The 26,095-nt window shown below is 34.3% G+C and overlaps 1 protein-coding gene across 4 annotated transcripts; it reads left to right on the forward strand.

Annotated features, from left to right (window-relative positions):
- The first annotated feature begins 61 nt into the window (after window positions 1–61).
- On the forward strand, window positions 62–26,095 carry PACRGL (parkin coregulated like). 4 transcript variants are annotated; one of them, XM_007496672.3, is made up of 9 exons: window positions 62–199; window positions 8,238–8,312; window positions 8,425–8,579; window positions 12,311–12,378; window positions 16,316–16,406; window positions 18,989–19,123; window positions 19,572–19,679; window positions 20,257–20,337; window positions 25,268–26,095. In XM_007496672.3, exons 2-9 carry the CDS (start codon window positions 8,261–8,263, stop codon window positions 25,322–25,324), a joined length of 747 nt encoding a protein of 248 aa, XP_007496734.1. In that variant the 5' UTR covers window positions 62–199; window positions 8,238–8,260; the 3' UTR covers window positions 25,325–26,095. The 4 variants fall into 4 exon arrangements, with proteins under 4 accessions (XP_007496734.1, XP_001368406.1, XP_007496733.1 ...); XM_001368369.5 differs by having other exon boundaries at window positions 67–204; XM_007496671.2 differs by having other exon boundaries at window positions 164–296.

Here is a 26,095-nt window from a genome sequence, read left to right on the forward strand (position 1 = left end):
TTGGAGCCGTCGTCTCTTCCTTCGCGCCTTATCCATCACCTTCAAGCCTGGCTCGAGTGGTAGCGGGTCCGAGGATAACGGGACCGAGGGCTCTAGGCCAGGCGTCTGTGCCGAGCACGGTCTATACGAAGGGACGTAGGGATTCGGGGTCCGGAGCTATGTGGTAGGACGGCTGCCGTGGAGGCCTGTGCTCCTGAGGGTCAGGTGACTCTGATGCTTTTCCTGTTTGTCCCCAGCGGAAGGCGGACGGGCGGGCCCGTTGCTATGGCGCCTCAGGCCGCGTTTTTGGAAGATCGGTGGGGCCCGGGTAGCTCTGGCTACCTCTTTTCCTGATGCCGACTAGAGAAACCCTCCCCTCCCCCCGCCTTGGTCGGGTCTGGGAACCGCTAGCTCTTTTTCTTTCTTCGGCTTAATGCCTTTTTCCCTCTTGTTACTTTTCCCATCCTGCTCCCAATCGCTCTTTCCCTTCTCAGCCGTCCTCTTTTTCCTCTCATTACCCAGGTGTGGCCTATCTTACATCTGGAACCGGATTTCAGCTGGGAATTTGGAGAGCCGTTTTTTAATATTATTGTAAGAGCTTCGGTGATCCATAGTATAGTCGGAAAAACAGTTCAGCCTGGAAGGGTGACCCCACAGGGGATTAGGTTGTTGGATGACTGGTCGTAGAGACTCTCTAGTCAACCCTCTGGTTTTACAGTGTTGGAAATTGAGGCCCTGAAAAAAGATAATTTTGCTTCCCGACTATGGGGCTTTTCACTCACCGTCTCCCCCACTATGTGCAATACTCTCTGTGCCCTCTGATGGTTTTTAGAATCTCTAGCTTCCTGCAAGACCCAATTCAGATTCCCGCCCTGCAGGAAGCTTTCCCCACAGTTTAGGGCCTTCTCTTTGAGATTACCTTTTATTCGTCCTCCAGGTATATGTATGTAAGTTGTACTTTAGAATGTGAGAACTGGGATTCCAAGCACCTGTTTGTGATTAGTTCAGTACCTGGCACTTACAGATTGTTAAAGTCCTTTCAGTTGTGTCTGATCCATCCAGACCCGATGGACCTCTCTGCCTGTGAGATTTTCTTCGCAAAGATACCCAATACTAGAGTGGCTGGCCATTTCCACCTCCAGGAGCAAACAGAGGTTGTGACTTAAAGAAGGTCCACAGCTATAATGTTTCTTATTAACTCAAGGCTTCCTGATGCCATATTTGGAACCCTATCAAGAGTCCTTTAATTGCTCTGACACACATATACATACACACAGGTTTGTTTGTTTTTTTAAACCCTTACCTTCCATCGTGGAATCAATACTGTGGATTGGTTCCAAGGCAGAGGAGTGGTAAGGGTTAGGCATTGGGGTTAAGTGACTTGTCCAGGGTGTTAAGGGGTTGTCATTGTCATGTGCTAGCATATGTGGTCATAGGCCATCCTCCTCACAGTTAATCCTTAAATGGGGGTGTATACATTCCTTGGCTGCTAAATTTCTAAGACTAAGCAAAATGTAGAAAATCGAAAATTCACAATAGTCACACAGCTGGGAAGTGTCTGAGTCCAGATTTGAACCTAGGACCTTCCATCTCTATCCACTGATCTACTCAGCTGCCCCCTCACACATATATAATAACTGTTTAATAAACACTTCACTGAAGATGAGAAATGACTTCTTCAGAGATGTTTCAAATAGACACATTTATTAAGCACTTAACTGTGAGAAGCACTGTGCTAACAGCTGGGAATGCAAATGTAACCAATTTCCCATCCTCAAAAGAGCTTACATTCTATAAGAGCATACAACACACAATTGGAAAGGAAGGAGGAAAGAGGGACTGAGGAAATGCAAGCTTTCTGAAGCAATTTAGCCATCCAGAGAGCAAAAGTAGGAATGAATCTGAGAGAGAATACAGGAGTGGGGTAGTATTGTTGGATTCCTTTCTAAAATAGTGGACTTGGAGAAAGTCTTCAAGTGGGAGAGGTCCAGGGTATTGAGAGGCATGTTGGTTGCAGTGGTAATTAATTGAATTAAGGTAGGCTCCAAAGCATGAACTCTACCCCACCTAGAATGACTTCTATCAATCCCTTGATGGCATTATTTTTTTTTACATCTTGAAGGATAGGTATAGAACTGGACTTGTGATTTTACTAGTGTTTTCTAAAATTTAATGTACTTAAGTAGTTGCCTCAAAAACATTTGGAGGATAAATGACCAATTCAATCTAAGTTACATAGCTTGACTATGTCAGAGTGTCAGAGTGAATTTACAAGGTGGCCTAGCTATGTGGGCACCACTCCATCCGCTGGGTCTCAAAGCTAGAGGAGCTTGGAGAAACCTTAGAAATTCTGTTGTCCTGCTCCTTTCTTTTTTTCTTTATTTGAATTAATTTATTTAGTCAATTGATTACAAGAATCACATTATTTCCCTCCCTCCACTAACCTCCCATCCTTCCTGCAGCCAACACACAATTTCACTTGGTATTACATGTGTCCTTAATCAGAATCTATTTCCATGTTGTTGATGTTTTCCCTAGGGTGTTCATTTAGAGTCTACCTGCCCAATTGTATCCCCCTCGACCCATGTAGTCAAACAGTTGTTTTAATTTGGTGTTTCTACTCCCACAGTTTTTCCTCTGAATGTGGATAGTGTTCTTGCTCATAGATCCCTCTGGATTGTTCAGGATCACTGCATTGCAACTAATGGAGAAGTCCATTACATTTGATTGTACCACAGTGTATCAGTCTCTGTGTACAGTGTTTTCCTGCTTCTGCTCCTCTCACTCTACATCAATCCTGGAGGTTGTTCCAGTTCCCATGGAATTCCTCCACTTTATTATTCCTTTGAGCACAGTAGTATTCCATCACCAACATATACCACAATTTGTTCAGCCATTCCCCAATTGAAGGGCATCCCCTCATTTTCCAATTTTTTGCCACCACAAAGAGCGCAGCTTTGAATATTCTTGTACAGGTCTTTTTTTCTTATTATCTCTTTGGTGTACAAACCCAGCAGTGCTATGGCTGGATCAAAGGCCTGCTCCTTTATTTAAAAATTAAAGAAACAAGATTAAAAGGATGAGGTGACATAGGTCACAGAGCCTAGGATAACAAATGAATTGTGAAAAACACCTTGTAAACCTTTTGGCACTGTATACATTCTAGCTATTATGTGTCAATGAGTTCTAATGTTTTGGTTGGTGGTTTAGGTCTCAGTGGCATTTGTAATTTTAATATCATTGTCATTGAAAATTTTAAATGAAATCTATAACTATTTGGAATATTTTGAAATGCAGTGTAGTGCCATGGCGAATATGGAGATCATTTATCCACTTTAAAAATACTCTTTTAAAATTAAAATTAAAATAATTAATATATTTTAAAAGAAATATGATCCAGGATAGACTGACACTGACATCAGGGATACATTGGGGCTAGACAATTTTCTGAAACTTCTTAGTAGTTATTGACGATAGAAAGAGGTGATTATTCTAAGTGTTTTGAAATCAAGAAGAAGAGCATATTGCTTCTGTGAAAAGTTAGAATAAAGCCTATTTTAAAGTTAGTGCTTATTTTAATATTTTTTAAATTTTTTATGCCTTTTAACCAACAGAATTATTTCTTAATACACTCCAATTGAATCATCCTCCTTTGGAGAAGTCAAAGAAATTTGAAGAATATTCAAAACAACAAAAGGAACTTCATAGCATTATAAACAACTTTCTGTGACCATAATTCTTCCTTCATAACTCCCAGATGTTAGCAGCATTTTAGTGACATTTTCATTTACCTTTTTGTGGTCTTCTATTTCTTGAATCTGTATAATGCTTTTTTGGTAGGTCAATCCTCAAATAGTTTGTGCATTTTATGGTTATTTGGAATGGGATTTCCCTATTTATTATTCCTTGTTTGGTTTTGTTATTGTCATAAATATTATGATAGAAATACATTTAATTTCTGAGGGTTTATTTTGTAGCCTCCCAACTTTACTGAAGCTATTTAGTCAATTAGTATATTTGCCAGTTCTCTAGGCTTTTTCCAAATATACTATCATATCCTCAGGAAATAGAGACGGTTTATCTCCTTTTTTACCTGCTTTATTTTCTAATTGTTACAACTATTTCAGATAATAGTGGGGAGAGTGGGAATGTTTGCTTCCCTATGTTATGTTAGAAATTTTCTATTATTTCCATTGCAAATGGTACTGCTTTTGGTTTAATTTTTTATTTTATTTTTGAAAAGAAAAAAGGTGGGGGAGGTGGTACCTCTATTCTAGTATTTTGTAAGTGATTTTTTTTTTTATCATAAATTATTGCTATACTTTGTTAAAGGCTTTTTCTTCTTTTGAGATACCATGCAATTTAGGATTGGATGATCTTTATACACTTAATATAAATCCCACTTTTGTCATAATGAATTATTTAGTAAATCTGACAGGATTTTGTTAAAATTTTTGAGTCAATACTATGATATTGGCCTATAGTTTTATATTTCCTTGGTTTAGGTATTAAGTCTATATTTGTCTCAAAAAAGGAGTCTGGTAGGGTGCTTTTCCCCTCAGTTTTTGAGAGTAATTTGTAAAATATGGGTACTTACTGTTTTAAAGTTTGATAGAATTCATTTGTCAATAGATTAAGACCAGAGGTGTTTCCCTTCTCCCACTTTATCAGTTCCTTTACAGTTAGATTGATTTCTTTTTCTCAGAGTCATTTAAGATCTCTTATCTCTTCTTCTAGTAGTTTAGGTAGTTTATATTTTTAAAGATACTTTATTTCTTTTGTGTTTTGTCTTGTTAGCATATAACTACATAATATATTCTATTATTTCATTTAGTTTTGTGATTTCACATTACCCTTTTGTTATTTAATTTATTTGATTTTATGTCCTCAAATTAGGTAAAAGTATATCAATTTTATTAAGTCTTTTCAAAGAACAAGTATTAGTTTTATTGTTGATATTTTTTGTTTCCTGTTTTTTTACTTAATTTCATTTGTGTTTATTTTAGGTTTGTTTCTTTTTTCTAATTAAAAAGATACGCATTCAGCTCCTTAATCCTCTCCTTTTCTGTTTTGTTATTGTATGTTTGTAGGGATATGTTTTTCCCCTGAGAACTATTTTAGATGCACCCTAGAAATTTGGGTGTGTTGTTTAATTCATCATTATCATATTTTTTCCACATAATTGTTTCTATGATTTTTTTTGACCCACTTGTTATTTAGGATTTCACTGTTAAGTATCCTTTTGGGGTTGGACCTTTAGTTCATGGTTCCTGAACCAATGCTATTTTAATTGTATTATTTTCTATAAGGGATATATTTACTATTTCTATCCTTTTACATTTGTTTTTGATATCTTTGTGCCCTGACACATCGCAATCATGTTTTTTTGTAAAAGTTAAATGTGGTGCTGTGAAATCCCTATATTCTTTTTCAGTACCATTTAGAAGATTCCCTAAGTCTTTCAGATCTAGTCTCCCCAGCAATTTGTGTAGTCCTCTGTTTTCCCTTATATTTATCTTTCTGATAGATTTAGCCAAAACTTAAATAGAGATGTTAAAGTCTCTTTTTGCTATTAGTGTTACTTGTCTATGTCTTCTTGTAACTTAATGTTTTCTTTATAAATGAGCGGTTTAAGGAATTTTATCAGTTTATCACTGATAATCATTTTGTTGTCTCTAGTTCCTTTTAGCATATTGTAATTTCCTTATCTCTTCATTTTTTGATGCTTTTTGCTTTGTCAGATGACATGATTACAACCTTTTTTCATGATTGCTTCTTTGGATTCACTTGGTATATTTCCCCTTCCTTTAGTGTTTTTTTTTTGGTATATATATTTTTTTAATGTTTCTTGTAAACAACTGATTATGGAGTCTTTTCTATCACTTTTATTGGATCATTTAATCCATTCACATTTAAAATTGTGAGTTTAGTTTATATTTTCCTTCATTGGTCTCTAATATCAAGTTTTTTTCAGTTGATATAAATTTTTTAATCCCTTTTCCTCTGTAAACACAATACAGTCCCTCTTCAGTTATTCTAACTTCTTTTAAGATGACCCAATTTCCACTATTTCTCTTACTCTCAACACCCTCACCCACATTTGTTATCCTTTGCCAGTTACCTCAGGGAGCCATAGCTCTGCCTATCCCCCCCTCACCCCAGGTAGGATGAATGGGCTTTTCTAGCCCCAGATACCTTGCTTAATACACACCCAGCACAAGTTCTTGTTCAGATAGGACTTCAATTTGGAGTCTCTTAGGCTAAGTGGTCCTTAGGAGCTTGCAGACAAACTAGACTTTTTCTTTTCTACTTTTAGTTCTTTTCCTTGAGTCATTCTACTCCTGCCATAGTTTAGGTTAGACCCTCTCACTAGTTTGCCTCCTCCCTAGCCAAACTTTGCCCAAGCCTGGTATCAATAAGGAACCCCAAGAATTTTTCTACCACATCCGACTTTGATTAAGAATGTCCATCCTATGTCTAGCACTGATTACCTGTTCTCAACCAAATCCATTTGGGGTATATAATCTTGTCATCTGAATCCCAACTTTGAGTCTGTTCCCTCCCTAACACATCTCCCTCGCCCTTCCTCTGGGTTGAGTTTATTGCATGCTGGGACAGACCTCTTTATATGGCAATTCTGTGTGTGTATGCTTTGTTTATTTGCCTGCTACATGACATAACAATAAAGCTTATGTGATTGTATCATTTCCCTAAGGACTAATTTAAAAACATTTTTTGAACCTAGGTATTTGCTTTTTAACATTGACCTTGAGAGGTCAAATAAATGCACATTTCTTCAGCCATAGGAACATTTCAGCAGAGGAATCCTATCCTACCACAATATAGCCTCCCTCTTCCCTGCCTCCTTTCCATTCCTCCTCCCTTCCTCCTCACCTTCTACCTCACCTTATCTGCTGGCTCTTCTCTTCCTGAGAGACCATAGGAGTCATCTTTCATTGCCAGTCTTTCATTTGACCCTGACACATCATCTGCTCCCTTCTATCCTCCTACTTCCTTCTACTCTTTCATTTGCCTTTACATTTCTTAACCGAGGTCCACAGAAATCACCAAGTCACCTGTAGGTGGTGTACCACCAGGTTCCATCTGGGTTCCAGCCTTCGCTGTTATTTCCTTGTGTATGTATCTTTGGAAAAATTATCTTATTGCTTTTTCTGCTGTTGACTGCTAGAGTTAATTCTTGAATTTCTGTTGTTTGAAGTGTTCAAAAGGAAGTAATTTCTTCAGGCTTGATATTCTTTCTAAGAATGTTTCAGATGCTTCTTTATTATCGAATACTCATTTTTTTTTACTTATTGGCTAAGTCAGTTTTGCAAGGGAAGGTACCTCTTGGGCTTTATCCTGAGTTCCTTGCTTTTGGAAATATATTCCATTTTCTCTTGTGTTTTCTAGTGGGTGAAGAAAATTTTGTCTTATTCACATTTCTCTGTCTTGGTATTTGAAAAACTTTACCCAGGTAACTTGTTGAATTTGTTTCTGAATTAAATTGCTAAATTTAGCCATTATATGTTTTGGAGTTAGTAACTTTGGTGTTTTTTTTTCTTTTCCTTTTTTAAGCAATTTGAATTCTTTCAATTGGTATTTCAATTTCTGAATTTAGAAATTTTCATCAGTTTTCTTGTATTCTACTTGTTGTGGTGCTTAGGTTTTTTGACTTGTTTTCTTTTTCTGGGAGGCCTATAATTTTTAGGTTATTTATATACATCCTGCCATCTTAATCAGTATGTTTTGCTTAGAAAAAGCATATTTTCTTTTAATGTTATTGATTTTGTTTCTCATCTAGATTTCCCTTTACTTCCATGTATTTGTTTTCTTCCTTTTTTTTTGGTGAGATTTGTTATCACAGATTTAAGTTTTTGTATTAGCCACTTATTTTTCCTTTGCATGTCATAAATTCTGCTTTCAATTGTCACTTCTCTTTTAAACTACTCAAGAAAAATGTATTGTTACCAGCTAGTGGATACGAATGCTGGTCTGAAGTAAAGGAGGACCTGAGTTCAAATTTGGCCTCAGTACTTAGGTCTGTCTCTCTACCTGATTTTCCTGAACTGTAAAATAGGGATGCTAATAGTATCTACTTCCCAGGGTTGTGCAAATCAAAAGAGAGTTTTGTAAAAGTTTTTAGTATGTTGACTGGCAAATAGTTAATTCTCCCTTCTTTCTTATGGATCTGTTACTTTAGTGTCTTGCTACTGTTAATAGACTTTTTTGTGACTAAAATAATTTTTTCTTAATTTCAGGAGCCAACTCTAAGAAAACAAGAATGCAGAAATCAGAGAGTCATGGAAGCCTCCAGATGAGAAACAGAGTGACAGGTACATTTGGAACACACAGGAATAATTTTGGCACATTTTCTAATGGTATCATTTTTATGTACATAAGGGTACAGTAGTTGAACCTTATTTTACTCTTTTTTTCAACACATAGGAAACTATGAACAAAGAATATCATCAGGTTCCCAAGAAAAACATAGATCTGTAGTACACCAAAACAAGTTACTACCTTCCAAGAATTCTCCAGATTCTGTAAGGAAACCTCACCCTCGACCAAGTGATAAGCTTAATCCTAAAACTATTGACCCGGTAAGTGGAAAGAATACTTTTAAATTTACATATATATATATTTTTTTTTAAAGAAAAAAATTGAATATGGGACAGTGTTATCTCTTTGACATCTTGATTTTCTTCACCCCGTTTTAAATAGAATATAATAGGGGTATTGGAGTAAAGAGGAGGAATGATTAGGAATACCAAAATAAAATATATCTCAACAGGTTTTATTGATTACCTTGGAAATCTTTTATTTCAGTTCTCTACTGGTTGCATGAATCCTTTCCATACCTGTAACCAGTTGTCATCCAAGCCCTGGGGCTGCACAATTTTAATCATCTGTATATTCTTCTTTATAGTAAGCAGAAATTTATCTCCTTTTAACTTCTCAGTTCTACTGTTATAACAAGTTATGGAACCAGCACAGTTTTTTGGAAGAATGAAAATTATTCTTGTCATGTGACCCACTTTTTGTCTGGTCATGAATTTATCTAATGACATCTTTTATGTCATTTCTCTTTTGCACCAATTGCTTTGGTAATGTGTTTGATTCATACCCAATGTGCACTTCTCCACTGCCTTTGGTTATTTTTCTACCTTAATTCTTCAGAGATTGTGACATTTCATAACTCATAGCCATTAAACACCACAAGAAGACAGATATGAGAGATAAATCTTACTTTCAGACGGAAGCTTAAGGTCCTTAAAAGTACTGCATTCTACAGGTCAGTTTCTTATTCAGTTAAGTTCATTACCATTTTACATAATGATTGGGCAACTCTTTAGGTTGTGCATATTGAATATCATGTATGTATGCCCTATCTGAACTACTGGCATTTGTTATCCACTTGTGTTTTTTGTGTATATTTAGAACAGTTTCTTGAGCAATTATGAATATGCTGTAGGTAGCTATATACTATTTTAGAGCTTGATTCTGTGAAGAGTGAATCAAACTCTCTATCAATCAGCAACTTTTTTCTTTATCCTTTTCTTTTCTTTTCTTTTTTTAAATAAAAACCCTTACCTTCCGTCTTGGAATCAATACTGTGTATTGGTTCCAAGGCAGAAGAGTGGTAAGGGCTAGGCAATGAGGGTCAAGTGACTTGCCCAGGGTCACACAGCTGGGAAGTGTCTGAGGCCAGATTTGAACCTAGGACCTCCCGTCTATAGGCCTGACTCTCAATCCACTAAGCTACCCAGCTGCCCTCAGAATCAGTAACTTTTAATCAAAACCTTCACAAGTCACTTGCTTCAGTGGGTGAGAGGCCACTACCCACTCCCCCACCTCCCAGGCAGTGCTAGGCAAATTGAAAGATTGAGATTGGTGCCCATAAAGTGGGGAAGGGACAGGAAGTGACATGGAAAAAAGGACTATAAAAAGTCCTAAACTTCCTGTTAAAGGGACTTTTCCTTAAGGCTTCTCCTTTGAAGTCTCTGCTCCTTGGATTTTCTCCTTTGGATTTCTTCTTTGGAGGACAGCTCCTTCAACTTCGACTTGGAACTTTTGGGCCTTTCAACTGGAATTTTTAACTTTGGGACTGCAACTTTTGGCTTTGGAGCTTCTTGGAGTCAGGGACTTTCTTGTTGGGTTCACTGCTGCCTCGGTGAGCTTAGCTCATGAGGGTTTTTCTGCATTGATACTTTACCTGGATCCTGCCTGGCTTGCTGGCGGGTGACTTGGATTTTGAGGTGGATATTGGAACTCTGTTGAGGAGCAAACTTCATTTCACCAGATCAGCATTTAGGGTAGGCTAGGCAGTCTACTTACCTCTTTCCCTTCCACATTTCCCTCTTTTTACTAATATTCCAATTAAACAAAATTTTTAAAAAGCTGCTAATAGTTTTCCTGACTTAAGGGATAATAATTGGTGACCACGTTTTAGAATTCTCTTATTTAGTCAAAAATCCCAATTTAATCATAATAATACAATCAGCATAAATGCTTTCTGCAAATGGTAACATCTGATCAATTTTACCACCTATCAATTTCAACTCTGCTAAACAGACTCCCTGACAGTGGTAAACATACATCTTCACTGTTATGGCTGGCTTAGTAGTCAGAATCATACACAACACACACACACAAAAAGTATCCATAATTACAGCTCTTGAAAATAGATACTTTTGATGAGATTATTCTCATAAAATTTTATAGAGATAGTAAAGCAGGTATATAATTTGGATTTTAACTTTATTATATTTAAAACTCATCATTGCACTCCCCAAACATTCTTTAGGGCCTCCCAGATTTTTCTCTAAGCCAATATTCTTCTTTGCTTCCATATTTCTCCAGTTAGCATGAAGACTGTATTGTTTGTTGGCTGAAGTAAGTTGTGGGTTTTATTTCTTTTGTGTTTTGTGGATATAGTAGTTTTGTCTTGACAATCAGCTTATGTTGGTTAGATTTCTCAAGGAAACAGTGGCGCATAAGTGGTTTTTTTTTACCTAATTTCCATTTTTATTGCTGCATACTATTTAAATCAGTCAGGTTATAATTTTACTTTTATTGTATTTTTAATTTTCTGATTTGATTTTTGCTTTGATATGTCTCTCATATAGTAAATAGTTTGTAATCTGCTAAAATATCCCAAAACTCTTTTCTTAGAAACTAGTAATGATATATAGTCATGGAGTTTCTCTATAATATGGAGGCTTCTGACCTTCTTTTTCCTAGTCCTGTTTGAGAGAGAGAGAGAGAGATTGTTTTTTTCCCATCTTTGCCTTGACTCCAGGTTAATTTGGAGAGTCTTTAGCATTAGTCCTTCTCTGCAGCTGCAGATGTTGGTAAACTGCAGTTATTCTTACGGTTGTCTTAGACATGCTCATTATGTGTATTATGATATAAGATATTTGTTTCCTATGAAATGTTTATTTGTTCCCTTGGATGTACAATAAAATGAATAATTCCTTTATTCCTCCAACAAGAACCTGTGAGTAAACCTTCAATTTTAATTGCTTTCAGGCCTGATAATAATTTTTTCCAGTTATATGTTTACTTGTTGGTCATGGTCAAAGATCTCACATTTATTAATAGTTATTATTTGTAGATATTCTATAGGCTATAATAATTATCACTGTGCCTCTTTTTCTACTACTTGATCACACTGTCAAATACATTAGAAAGCCATTTGGGACTGAGTTGAGCAATCTTTGTATTTTTCTTTTGTTTTATGTGTTGCTAAAGAATTCAGGTATCAAGTGATGACTTATGCTCTACTAATAAACTTTCTTGTTCTTAAACTGGTTCTCAGAAAGGAGATATATTCTGTTGCCTGCACGATGTGAAAAAATGTTGTTTAGGATGAATTTCCTCGAACTCTGTCTTGTTTGGAAAATTAAAATGTTTTTTTTTTTTTTGTGAAGTATTATATTTCTTCCCTCTAGGTGACTAGAAAATGTGATTTACTAACTATGTGCCTTAATGAGAAGAATTCTTTTAAATTAAGCATGTATATTTATACTGCATTATACCTAGTTCACATGAAGGGTAGACCCTGGAACTAAAAAATTCATAGCATGGTTGAAATAATGGAAAACTAGAATCTAAATGTTTTTGAAAAATATAAAACCAAGAAAAATCAGCAAGTATTTTTTTAACCAGTGTTGTAAATCTGAAGTGATTTTTTTTCCCCTCTGTTCCTATATATAATCCCTTACTACCTAAGAGGCCAGGCCTTCCTTACATATCATGAAGCAGCAATAACATGATTATCATATGCAAAATTTTGATACGTATATTTTTTTCTTACTTAATTTCATTTTAGTTTGGTGATCAACCACGAGCTCCGTCTGCTTTTGCTGCTATTTACTCTAAAGGAGGTATTCCTTGCAGGTAAAATAATTAGAAAATAATAGACCATATTTCTTACTTCAGTGACATTAAATAATTTTTGCAGATCATATGAAGAATAGCAATTACCTTTGGAATTTAATGTCATCTTTGGAAGGAGTTTTCTATTGGAGTATCCTAGTTACTTGTGCTTGCCTCCATAATATTTAACTTATTTTTTTCCAGTGACTTGGACAAAGATATAATTGTTTCATTCTTATCCAATTTGTTGCTATTATACTTGTAAAATGCCATATTCAGAATCCAAAAAAGGAGCAGGATGTGCTAGAACTTTTCAATGTATTTAATACAATAAAGTTTAACAGGAGTTAATGTAGGTTCTTATATTTGGATTTAGAAAATGAACTTCATGTTTGGGAGGCATAGCAAGAGAACAAGATATCTAGACATACTGTAGAGACTGGATTTTAGTGGATTATGGGTTTTGATAAGAGTCAGCATTGTGATATGGCAACACAAAACTTAAATGAATTCTTAGGCTGAATGATGGAGTAGTATATACCTAAAACCATCAGCAAGTATCATCTGCAGTGGAAATAAGTTAGAAGCCATCTCTATAAGATCTGGAGTGAAGTAAGGATGCCTATTATCACCACTATAATATTTTATTAGAAATGCTTTTTTAGCAATAAGAAAAGAAAAATAGAAACTGAAGGAATTAAAAGTAGGCTATGAGGAAACTAAACTGTTACTCTTTGAAGATGATATGATGGTATACTTAGAGAATCCTAGAGAATCAAATAAACTAGTTGAAATGAATAACTTTAGTAAAGTTGCAGGATACAAAATAAATTCATATAAATCATTGGCTTTTCTATATATTATGAATTAAGTTCAGCTTCAAGAGATAGAGAAATTCCATATATCTAGACAAAATAAAATACTGGGAATCTACTTGCCAAGACAAATTCAGGAATTATATGAGCACAATTACAAAATACTTTTCACACAAATAAAGTCAGATCTGAACAACTGGAAAAATGTTAATTTCTCATGGTTAGGTAGAGTTAATATGATAAAAAAAAAACCCTGACAATTTTACCTAAATTAATTTACTTATCCAAAGAGCTAGAATAAATAACTAGAAAAAATAACAGCAGAATTCATCTGGAACAAAAGGTCAAGAATATCAAGAGAACTAATGAAAAAAATGTGATGGATGGTGGCTTAGCAGTTCCAGATCTCAAACTGTACCTTAAAGCAGTAATTATCAAAACAGTCTGATTGGTACTGGCTAAGAAGTAGAATGGTAGATCAATGGGATAGATTAGGTATACAATATACAGGGGGGTAAATAACTTTAGCAACCTAGGGTTTTATAAACCCAAAGACCTCAGCTTTTGTTATAAGAACTCACTGTTTAACAAAAAATGTTGGGAAAATTGGAAAACAATATGGTAGAAACTAAGTATAGACCAGTACACCAAGATATGTGGTTTAGATAAAAAGAATGATACCATAACTAAATTAGGAAAACCTAAAATAGTTTGCCCTGGCAGATCTTTGGAGAAGGGAAGAACTTATGACCAAACAAGAGATAGCTTTTTAAGATGTAAAATTAAGTAATTTTGATTATGTCAAGTTTAAAAAAAAAAACAAACTAATGTAACCAAGATTAGAAAGGAAACAACAAACTGGGGGAAACATTTTTTAACAAATTGATATGGGTCTAATTTCTCAAATTTATAAAGAACTAAGTCAAATTTATACAAAGAATACAAGCCATTTCTCAATTGACAAATAATGATCAAAGGATGTGAATAAGCCATTTTCACATTAATAAATCAGTTATCAATAATGGTAATATGAAAAATGTTCTAAATTCTGCTTGATTAAAACAACTCTGGGGGTACCACCTCACACCTATCAGATTAGCCAGTATGGCAGTAAAAGATAGTGGTAAATGTTGGAGGGGATGTAGCAAAATTGGGCCATTAATGCATTGTTGGTTGAGTTGTGAACTGTCCTAACTGTTCTGGAGGGCAATTTGGAATTGTGCCCAATGGGCTATAAAACTGTGAGTACCCTTTGATCCAGTGATACCACTCCTGCATCTGATTCCCAAAGAAATCATAGGCTACCTTAAACACTTAATGTCTAGAACTAGAAAGGCTATAATCCAACTGTCTTCTACCCTGGTCAGACCATCAAAGAAGTATTCAGTTCTGGGAATCACATTTTAGGAAAGGACAATGAATATGGTGCTAGACTTAAATCTTGCCTTGAGTATTTAGTAATCATGTGACCATAGATAAGCTACCTGATCTTTTTTATTCCTCAGTTTTTTCATTCATTTGTAAATAAGAATAATATCCATAGTACCCCATATCACATGGTTGTTATAAGGTTCAAATGAGAAAGTGCTTTGCAAACTTAAAATGCACCATATAAATGTCAGTTGTTATTAATGTAATTATTAGCTTGAGAGTTTGCAGGGAAGGGAATCCATCATCGTGCCATATGAAGCTTGGTGTTGGTGGTTGTTTATACTAGAGTTGATAAGGCTCAGGAGGGACATATTAGATAACATCCCTATTTGTAATTAGCATTGTTACCTGTCTTTTCACCATATACCATGGAGATCCCTCAGTCATAGATAAATATAGAGCAACCTATCAGGATTGTACATTTATTGTTTCTTTATGCTCTTTCCAACAGCCATGAGGATTCACTCCCAGGTTAATGTAGTTCGATTCTAATTTCTCAATACCTGAAATTTTATTCTTTGCCATATTTCTTAACTGTTTCATTATCCCTCCCTTAAAGTCAAGTAATCATAAATTGGGGGGGGGGAGTAAATAATGAATTCCTTTTTGTAGTAGTTGGCTTTTTTTTATTATTGTCACTATTATTAGCACAACTGTTGCCCTTGTAGCTGGACAGATGTTCAATTCATGCAGATATTCTTCTTCAGGTTCATATCTAGATCTTGCTGACTTTGTTCATGATCAATAAATATCCTATGGTCTGGATCTTCATATAAAATCCTTTTCAAGTGAAGGCCTACTTTAAATCTTTTCCCTGTACTTGATGGTTGATTTTATTTGAAACTTTGCATTCAGTTTTTATTTAAATTACCAACTTTTTTTGTATCCTTGAATAAAATATTTTTACATTTTTGCTGGTTGTAACAGTGATTTAAATGTTAAAACAAATATTAAGGTTAAGACATTAGGTTAAGGACCCTCTATTTAATTGACTGGAGTTCCTTTATGGCATATCTTAACATCCCCTACAGAGATAAAATTTAGTTGACTTAAATAGTCCATAAGATTACAGATTCAGAGCTTGGAAGTAACCTTAAAGGTCACCAAGTTTCAATCCCTTCATTTTTACATGAAAATGAGGTCTAAAGAGTTTAAATTTCCTGCCTAAGATTACTTAGTTATTTAAACTGAACTCTTTTACTTTGAATCCAATGTACTTTGTACTACAACATAGTACCTCCTCTATTAAATCAGTATTACTTGATCATGAACCTACCAAAAATTTATTAAGGGGGAATTTTATAGTAGAGGGAAAAACTTCTTTGAAAGATGCTCCAAAAGTTCTTTATCAGGGGCATCTGGGTAGCTCAGTGGATTGGGAGCCAGGCCCAGAGATGGGAAATCCTGGGTTCAAATCTGGCCTCAGACACTTCCCAGCTGTGTGATCCTGGTCAAGTCACTTAACCCCCATTGCCTAGCCCATACCACTCTTCTGCCTTGGAACCAATACACGGTATTGACTCCAAAATGGATGGTAAGGGCTTTAAAAATAAATAAAAAATAAAAGTTCCTTATCATGTGATAGCATTACTATATACTAGAAAGTTACAAAGTAATTGCATTTTGTAGAGCCTCTGTGATAGTTAATTGTGTTAAGGAAATTTACAAATATCATTTTCTACTTACCTAATTCACTGCCTTTTATATCTTAGGTTGGTACATGGTTCAGTAAAACACAAATTACAGTGGGATTGTCTTCCTGAAACTCTTCCATTTGATCCTCTTCTTATTACTTTAGCAGAGGTAAAGTACTTTCCCTCAATTATTAGGGAAACTTTTTAATGGTATAATATTTGTTAGGTAATGAAATAAGAGAATTTCATGGAGTTCTTTTGGTCTTTTTGGTATTTAAATAGGAAACAATGACATTGGAATGCTAATACCTTTACTCATTGCTGAAGGATTAATTATAAACTGTTTCATAAACTATAAGAAATTCATTTCCTGTGTAGACATGAATTTATTATAGATGAAGAAAAACAATTTTAAATAGATTTTTTTAAAAATCCAAGTATGTGATTTATAAACAGAAGAAAATACTTCAACTGTACTAAGAGAACTTTATTTAAGTGTCAGGAGACATACTTGATTTGTTTAAAAAACATATGTAGAATTTTTTTGTCTAATGTACCTTATGAGAAACTCATTCATTTAATAAATTAAAAATGTCATTATTCTTTCATAACAAAACTTATAGAAGTTTTTCATAAGATTTAAAGACATTTTTGCAAACTTTTTTGGGGAAGGAGAGTATAAATGCATTTTAGTTAAATTTTGTTTATCTTTTGGCTGGTTCCCATGCCTAGAATTCTTCTTCTCGGCCTCTTGGTCTCTTTAACCTTGTCTTAACTTAAACGCAACAGAAGCAGGAAGTCTCCTTTCCCTCAGAGATTTTTTACTTCCTGTCTGCTCTGTAAGTACCTAATTATTTACATACAGTCTCCCCCCTCAGAATGTGAGCTCATTTAGAGTAGAGTCAGTATTTTTTCCTTTTTTTTTTAAAATATGTCCTATCTTACAGTTTAGCACACTGCCCACTATTAAAGAAGAGGGAATAAATGCTTTTTAATTGATTGACTTACTATAATCATTTTGAGTCAGCTCTATCAGATTAATTATGTGTGATTTTGGAGAAGTCACTTAGCTTCCATGAAATCTGTTTCCTGTGCTTTAAAATGAGAATAATAATAGGCCACTTATGATTATTATGAGTATTTCTGAGTAAAACATTTTGAGGACTATACAAATTATATGTCAGTTATTTTTTACAGTTTAATATCCCTTGTTAAGCAAATGATTAGTCTTAACTTTATGCCTTCAGGATGTAAATATTACTATGTAATACTATAATAAGAAATGATCAAACAAAGAGTTAGCAATCAAAAGATATTTTCAAATAAAAAAGCTTGCCTTTCTATTATCATATTAATGGAAATAAGTGGAAGGCTTTGAGAGGGGATTTTTTTTTTATTAGATGTTTACTATCAAGGAGGAAACTTGCTGAGATGCTCTACTAAATGCTTATAGGCTTATAGAGTTGCCTGCAGCAATGAAAGTTTAAGGGACTTGCTCAGTCACACATACTGGAACTTCAACTCCCAGATGAGTTCTCTCTATTTTACCATGTTGTGCAGGGAAATAGACTGGGGGAAAATGCCTTCTCATTTTATCTATTCTGTAAAGATAATAAATATTTTGTCTCTTTTATGTGTCTGAGAAATTTGCATTTTCATATGAACATCTGTGACAGTCTTTTTTTTTGTCTCCTTTCATGGGATCTCTTTTTGTAAAGTATAACAGAATATGCTGGATCAGTTTGTATTAAAAGTCTACTAAAATAGTTATAGTGTAGTATTTTATAGTGCTTTATATATAAAAAAAATACTTTCCTCATAGCAATCCTAAGAATGGGTAAAGTAAGTATTAGTTATTCCTATTTTAAAAGATGAGAAAACTATTAAAGGTTTAGTCCTTGGTCCCATAACTTTAGCTATTGTACATAAGTGGTGACACTCAAAGCCAAATCCTTTGAAAAGAAATACTATTTCTACTATATAAGATTGCCTTTTTTTTAAACCTAAGAAATGTGAAAAACAGCCATCTTTCAGAAAACTGTTATGAAAAATGAGAATTATAACATTTCATTATTCCCTCCCCAAAGAAAAAATTGTAGTCACTTTGAAAATTTGTTAGTAGAATTTGAACCGTACCAACCTTGGAATAGGTTGGGGTGATTCCTGGAAGAGCAAGAGGTTAAAGTAGCCCCTGAAGGCTATTTAATGATTAATGATAAGCATTTCATAGCTATTGGAACCTGCTCCTATCAGCACTTTCATACATAAAAAAGACACCTGAAGAATTGACAGTTGAAAATCCCGTAATTTCTTTATGTCCATTTTCACTCTTTTTCTGAATTGGAAGACCACCTCCTCTTCCCAAGGGAATATTGTGAACTTAGGGTCAGAAAAAGAGGTGGAGCTGGTAGTAATTGATTCCTATTTTCCTTTTTTGGTCCCAGTTTTAAGTGTAGTTGTATCTAGTTTATTAATAAAATTGTACTTTTTGAATAGGAAGGCATAATAATGATTTCCCTCTCTCCCCCACTCCTCCAAGGAAGAAGAGTGGTAAGGTCTAGGCAGTTGGAGTTAAGTGACTTGTTCTGGGCACATAGCTAGGAAGTGTCTGAGGCCAGATTAGAATCGAGGATCTCTATTTGGATTTGAATCTCCAGGCTCTCTACTGAGCCACCTACATGTCCCCATACTCTGATTTCTGTCATATTTTTTAGTATGACTTTTTAAGTCACATTTTTATATATTTAACAGGGACTAAGAGAGACTAAACATCCATACACATTTGTTTCAAAAGAAGGTTTTAAAGAATTACTTTTGGTTGAAGGTGCTACTGAAAAAACTGTGCCCCTGTTACCTAGACTGATTCCAGTATTGAAGGCAGCTCTGGTATGTTTTTTTTTATTTTCTCTTTAATTTTTTGTTTCAAAGACTCAGAAAATTGAATCAGGGGTTAAGTTTTAATGTTTTTAGCATAGTTGGTTTTCTTCAAATTTTACTTTAAATAATATATATAAGAAATACTGCTCTACCTTTGCACTTGGCATATACTTGATGCTTTCAGAATTACAATCTGGTTTTGAGAAGGTATTTTTAAAGGTAAATAATACTTTTCAGTTAATTTTTAATTTATATTCAAATAGTATTCTTAAGTATTCTCAATGGAAAATACATCACATTTAATAAATGCATTTAATACTTATATACACTTAATACAATTAAAAAATTTGCAGTCTTTTCTGGATTATAACTTTAAAGTCTGTATGTTTGATTGGTAATTAATCTGTAGTTAATGATGTTGATTTTATTTCATCATCCTTTCTTTTCTCCCCCAAAGACACATTCAGATGGTGAAGTGTTTGAACGGGGATTGAATGCTTTAGTACAGTTGAGTGGTGTTGTTGGGCCTTCTCTAAATGATCATCTGAAGCACTTGCTTACAAGTGTAAGTAGCAAAAATATTTGTAATCATATCCCTTTTATGTGCTCTTCTCTAATCTTTTTAGTTCTTTTGGGGTTTTTTCTTTTTTTAACTGACTTGTGATATTATTGATAAAATTTGATTGATTAACTTACACTGAAAATATTCTATCTGATAGTGAAAGTTTATACTTGCCTCTGCCACAATTTTACCTGGGATATTAAGAGGTTAAATGATCTTAGGGTCACATATCTGGTATATGTCAGAGCAGGGACTGTATCCTAGGTTTTCTGTACTCAAGGTTGTCCAATTTTAAATTCTAATCTGTACCTTCTAATACTACAGTAATGTATTTTAGATTTCTGTTCAAGTTAATTCTCAAGAGAAGACTTAAAATTACTTCTAAAGAAATTGAGTGCCTACATGCTTCATAAAATCTCACTGGTATCTTTCCACCCCCTATCCCCCCAGCCTATTTTTAAGGAATGTTGTGAAATTTGGAAAGTTTTTATACAATCAATTTCACTTTTGTCTTTGTGTTCTTCAATGTCTTATACATAATCTGTTGCTTATTGGATGAATATTTTGTCATTTTTTTAAGCTTTCAAAGAGGCTAATGGATAAGAAATTCAAAGAGCCAATCACCAGTGCTTTACAAAAGCTAGAACAACATGGTGGAAGTGTGAGTAGAAATTTATTTTTTCCTTTCATTTATTTTAAGTAATTGTGAACTTCCATATCTTCCATCACTATTTAAAAAAAAAATTGTTTTAGTCCATTTTAGTCCAAAATCCATATTCTCACCCTCTGTCCTCATTCTTTCCCCCTCCATTGAGAACAAAAGAAAAACAAAAAATCATTAGAAATATGTATAGCCAAAGTAAAAATATTTGTCTCATTTTGAGTTTTTCACTTCTTTCTGGAAATAAAACATGTATCATTAGACCTCTAGAGTACTAACTGATAAGAGTTTAGCACAATAATATTCCATCACATTTATATACCATATCCTCATCCATTTCTCAGATGATGACCAGCCCCTTAAATTCCAATTCTTTGCTAACCTCTAAAAAAAAGCTGCAAATGTTTTTGTACATACTTATTTTGTTTTGCTTAAGACTAATCCCTTCTTTAATTTGTTGTCCTTCTAATTTCCTATTCCTTCTGATTTCCCTTGAGTGAAATGTATTTCCATATCCAACTCTTTGTGTATGTGTGTATATCCTTAATATCAAGATATAACCATTCCCAAATCTTGTCTTATTTGAACTCTCTTTGTGAATCCTGATGATAGGAGATTCAGTTTTTATCTGTTTATTCTTTTCTCATTGTTCATTTGCTTGCCTTTTAATATTTTACTTCACTCCTATGTTTGAATTTCAAAGTTTCTCCATGGCTCTGGACTTTTTTTTTTTTATCAAGAACATCTTCTATTTCTTCAAAGTTCCATTTTTTTTCTCTCTCTAGCATTATACTTACTTTTGGGGGTTAAGTTATTTTTGAACAGAGAACCCATATCCTTTTGGAATATTGCATTTCAAGGTCTTCTAAATGGTGGTGACTGCTAAATTTTGGGTCCTAACTATGGCCTCATAGGACTTGAATTCTTGCTTTCTTCCTGCTTGCAGTATTTTTTTCTGACCTTAAAACTCTGGAATTTGGCTATGAAGTTCCTGGGAGTTTTCTTTTCAGGTTTGGGAGGTCACTGATAGATCCTTTCTATTTTTACCATGTCTTCTGGTTCTAAGCTTTCTTTTAAGACTTCTTGAAATATGCTGACTAGACTTTTGTTTTGGTCATGTTATTGAGATGATTGAATAATTCTTAATCCTTTTTTCCTCCTTGTTCTTTTTTACAAGTTGGTTATATTTTTTCTTTTTCAGCCTTTCATCTTTAATATTTCAAGTTACTCTTTAATACTGCATTTATCTCAAATATCCTTGCCATCATAGATAAACCTGAGTATGATGCAGTTTTTTGTTTACTCCTAGCCTGCTTCCTGACTTCAAACTTGATGTGTGAGGACTGGGCTATCATTTCTAAAGGGAAAGTGTAGTGTGATTCTATTGTTGCTTTCATAGGATATTGAGTGTTGTGTCATTCTAGGAGCTCAGGGACTGTCTAGGGACCTGCAGGCTTTCAGCACTCCCAATGTGGTCTGGTCTGAGGTCTGTGCAAGAGGAGCCTGCTGGTAGCCCATTAGCCACTGGGAAACATTCTTGGTTCAGAGTGGCTGAATTGTGGGCTCCCCTTTGGCCTGGGATTTCTGCTTTGGTTATTCTGCAGGCTAATCTAGGTGCTGGCAGTGAGACCCACTCTGAATCACACCACTGTTCTTGCTACTAGCTTCCTCTTTGGGCATAGTACACCAGGACCTTTCTGCCTAGGAATGCTTCAGTCCTTCCCACATCAATGCCCCTGCAAAGGTCTAGGGTCTCCCAATGCTAAGCCTAAGACCTTTTATTTCCTACTGTATTGCCTCTCTAGGCTTCAGAGTGCTTACTGTTGCATCCTTCTGGCCCAATCCTTTTCCCTGTATCCTTACCCTGGATAAATAAATAAATAAATCCTGCTGGGCTGGACATCCTCATCAGGATTTGGTTTGGAGAAGTTTACAGCTGGAAGCTCACCCTGCTACTTCCTGCCTTTCCTCCATCTTGGTTCCACCTCTCATTCTATTCTATGCCTTTTCCTCACTTCTTCATGCCTGAAAAACTAGTAGCATTCCTGTATGATGCCACTTTGTATTGCTACATAACTTTAATTTTTCCAAAATTTCTGTTCTGCCACATTAGAAAAAGAAATAATGTTCCTATATAGAACCATGTCAGATGTCTTAATAGTCACCTTTTTCACATTAAATTATAGTTTGGGATATTACCTCTTTTTTTTTTTTTAAGAGTTGCAGAAATCAGTTGTTATATAGTTAAGTGTGCAATTGGCCTTTTTATTTATAATCATGTAACAATTCAATTGAACTCATTAGAAAGATTTTCTAAATGCTTTTCAAATCATAGGGTTGGCTCATAACATTTTGATGATTGTTATTCCATTTAACTAATAAAACTGAGTTTTGTGTTTTTGAACAATTTAAGTGGTATGTTCAATCTTAAGAGATGCTCCTCTAAAGAAAAGAAACTGGATTCTTTTTGAGATAGCATCCTCAGTTTCCTTAAGGACTTTCCTCAATACTGAACTCTGACTCTTTAACGAAACGTAATACAAGATAAAACGTGATGTAACCATGTAAATTTAAAAGATGGAATTATGAATGTCCGTAGAATCATAGCTCTGGGTGTGTAGGAATTATTTCACCTAATTTTTAAAATACATTATTTTGTATTTTTCTAATCAAAGTTTAAGATTAGACCAGAGGAACTTATGAAACATTGTGAATAACTTTCTTTATTCTTAATCTTTTTATGATTCTTAATGTTCTCTATGACTTAGTGATAATTCCATGAAATTTTGTCTCCTACCATGCCCTTTCTAAGTAAGCATAAAGGAAAAATTTCCTTTACATGGAAATGAGTTCACTGCCCTAGGAATTTAAAAGCAGAGTTAATTTGATACTTGCCCCATACTTAAAATCCAAATAATTTTAGTGATGGTAAAGTATTTGAAGAACTGTGGCATGGAAGTCAAGATTCTCTTTATTCTGCTTGCCTTTAATAGTCAAAATTGTGGCATTTTCATATGTGAGTTCACTGTAAGGAAAAAACTTTGATAAAACTCTTCTAAAATGGAAAAACTGGACAAATGATTATAACTTCCCTCTAAATGAAAGTCTTGAAGCAATGGCTGGATTTAGCTAGTTATAAATGTAGAAAAGGATGCCTTATCAAATTCTATTTAGTTTGTACCTTGGAAAGGCCTTTTTATGCTAAAGTTTTCTATGATTTTGACTTTTTCCCCCTTTCATCTATTAATTTGTTGGGATGATAGGAATTAGACCTGTGATTTTATTAATAGAGACAACTCTCAAGTGAGAAAATTACTTCTGCTATCCAGATCATCATCTTTGCTGCTACTCCTAGCCTTTGAAAGTTGCCTAGACCACTGAAAGGTTAAGTGATTTGCCCAGCAGTCACAATCAGGTGGTATCATAAAGGTGGTCCTTCAACCTCAGTCTTTATGAGTTAGAGGCCAACTCTGTCCACTTTACTAATATTAGGATGGTATCCCAGCTTAATTATGAGATACTTTGCTTTCTTATTCTTGACACTTTTTTAGTATGAGTTTCTTGTGGAAATGACTTTGAATCATGTTTTCCACCCCGCAGAATACCCATCTGTGCATATAATAGCACAGAATAAAGAAATGAATTTTCTATTCTGCCACTACTTCTAAGATTTGTAAGATAAATAAATGTACCTGGTTCTTTCCTTATTTTTACCCCAAATGAGATAAAGGAATTTTGAAAAATATTCTTCACAGGATTACATTTGAAACTATATTTAGAAGGGTTGGGTGCTTTGTAGCAGAATACTCAGAGAATTTGTCAGTTTTAGTTGCCTTCATAAATCAATTGGGGACAGCTGGGTGGCTCAGTTGATTGAGAGCAAGGCCTAGAGACAGTTCAGATCTGGCCTCAGACACTTCCTAGCTGTGTGACCCTGGGCAAGTCACTTAACCCTCATTGGCTAGCCCTTACCACTCTTCTGCCTTGGAACCAATACACAGTAATGATTCTAAGACAGAAGGTAAGGGTTTAAAAAAATCGAGTTTCAAGACCTCCTTTCCTTACCCTTTTTTATGCCTTAAAAATAGTTATAAAAGTTGTTTGAATTAACTTTGCTATTTCAATTATGCCAGTGTACTGCAAGCTTTTGTAATGTTCTCTTAAGCTGCTTCGGTTTTTAAATATAGGCTCATTACCAAAAAGATTAGACACCAGCTGTGGACTTAAAAAAAAAATATCACAACCATTCAGGTGATTTGAAAAGTCATGGTATTGGTTTGTAATGAGTCCTGATGGTGGGAGCACTCATACTATCAGAATCATGACTTCTTTGAAGATTAAAAAAGAAGTGATTTAAGTCCATTTTTTCCCCTCTCTAATTGGGTGTATATTATAAGTTAAAAGAATTTTTTTTGTATGTGTGTGAGAAGCTATAATTTTCTCAAAGATTTTTGACTTACTATATTTGAAGAAAGGAGGCATTAATTGAAATCTGTTTTTGTGACTTTTCTCTTAGGATGATCTTCATGTTGTTTTAATCTTAGGTCATAGGAGAAGGAAATGGCAAACTGCTGTAAGATCTTTGCCAAGAAAATCCCAAGGCCAGCTATGGCCTATGGGGCCATAATCTAAGTGTTCCATATATTTTTTCCCACCTATATCCAAATTCCAAGTTTGCAAGAGCCAACATTGAAAGAACCTACTTTGATAAGATTTGTTGTTCATGATATTTGACTCATATCATAGCTGATGGCTAATACTGCACATAATAGTCAATTCTTTAAAAGAATTAAATTTTTCTTTTGTTTCATTTACATTTTTAAATAAGATTTTGGTAAATGTCTCAGAAAAGTATACTAAATATAGAATCCATGTATCTATCCCGATGAGTACAATAACACTAATGATATAAAATCTTTTCTACCAACAGGGCAGCCTTATGATTATCAAAGCTAAAATTCCAACCTATTGTTCCATCTGCTCTTAAACCAAAGGAATGATAAAACCATTTGACTAAGTGGTGAGAGATGTCAGAAGCTTGTGATGAACATCATAGGATCCCTTTTGGATGTGTTTTTTTTTTTTCACAGCTACTCATTTGTTATTTACATGATAAAAATGCATTCACAAAATTGATTCCACTGAATCATAGTCAAGGAGCATTTGTCAGCATGGGAAAATGGTTAAATTATGGAAAGCTATTAAAAGGAGTTCTATAGTGCAATTTTGTGGGTTTTATTATGCACAATTTTTTTTTCTTCTATAGTTGGTCTGTATTAAGAACCACAATTTAATTTACAGTTTCAGACTTGATATTTATATTTCATTGATTTTTAGTTATATCACTTAAGTGATTGCACTAATTTTTCATAACTACTCTGATACTTGGTAGGGGTTTTTAGACCTATCAGAGTCATAGAAATTAGTAAGAATGGTTAAACTGTTTAGTATCTTAACTCACTGATAAATTATTGCTTACAAACAGGTATTTTTATAATGTTGGAATGCTTGGTGAAAACATCCAGAACATGAATTTTTCAAATAGTGTACATTTTGTTATAACATGTAAATTATTATCATAACTTGCTACTATTGTATAATATGTTATTTTTTCTATTTCCTCAGCTAAAAGAAATGATTTACAAATTTGGATATTTAAGAAGTCATCTCTTGAAATTTGTATTCACATTTTTTTTAGTACTACTTTGTTAACCTTTTTTCCCCTTAAAAATACTTAATAAATATGTTATTGTTCTCA

Source organism: Monodelphis domestica, chromosome 6, assembly GCF_027887165.1.
Source record: "Monodelphis domestica isolate mMonDom1 chromosome 6, mMonDom1.pri, whole genome shotgun sequence".
In the NCBI taxonomy this organism is placed as follows: Eukaryota; Metazoa; Chordata; class Mammalia; order Didelphimorphia; family Didelphidae; genus Monodelphis; species Monodelphis domestica.

Excerpts from the sequence above, each read along its gene's own strand:
- PACRGL (XM_007496672.3), top strand. The coding sequence starts at position 8,261 with ATGCAGAAATCAGAGAGTCATGGAAGCCTCCAGATGAGAAACAGAGTG. Across the intron at positions 12,379-16,315 it reads AAAGGAGGTATTCCTTGCAG|GTTGGTACATGGTTCAGTAA; the intron begins GTAAAATAATTA and ends TTTATATCTTAG. Across the intron at positions 20,338-25,267 it reads TAGAACAACATGGTGGAAGT|GGCAGCCTTATGATTATCAA; the intron begins GTGAGTAGAAAT and ends TTCTACCAACAG.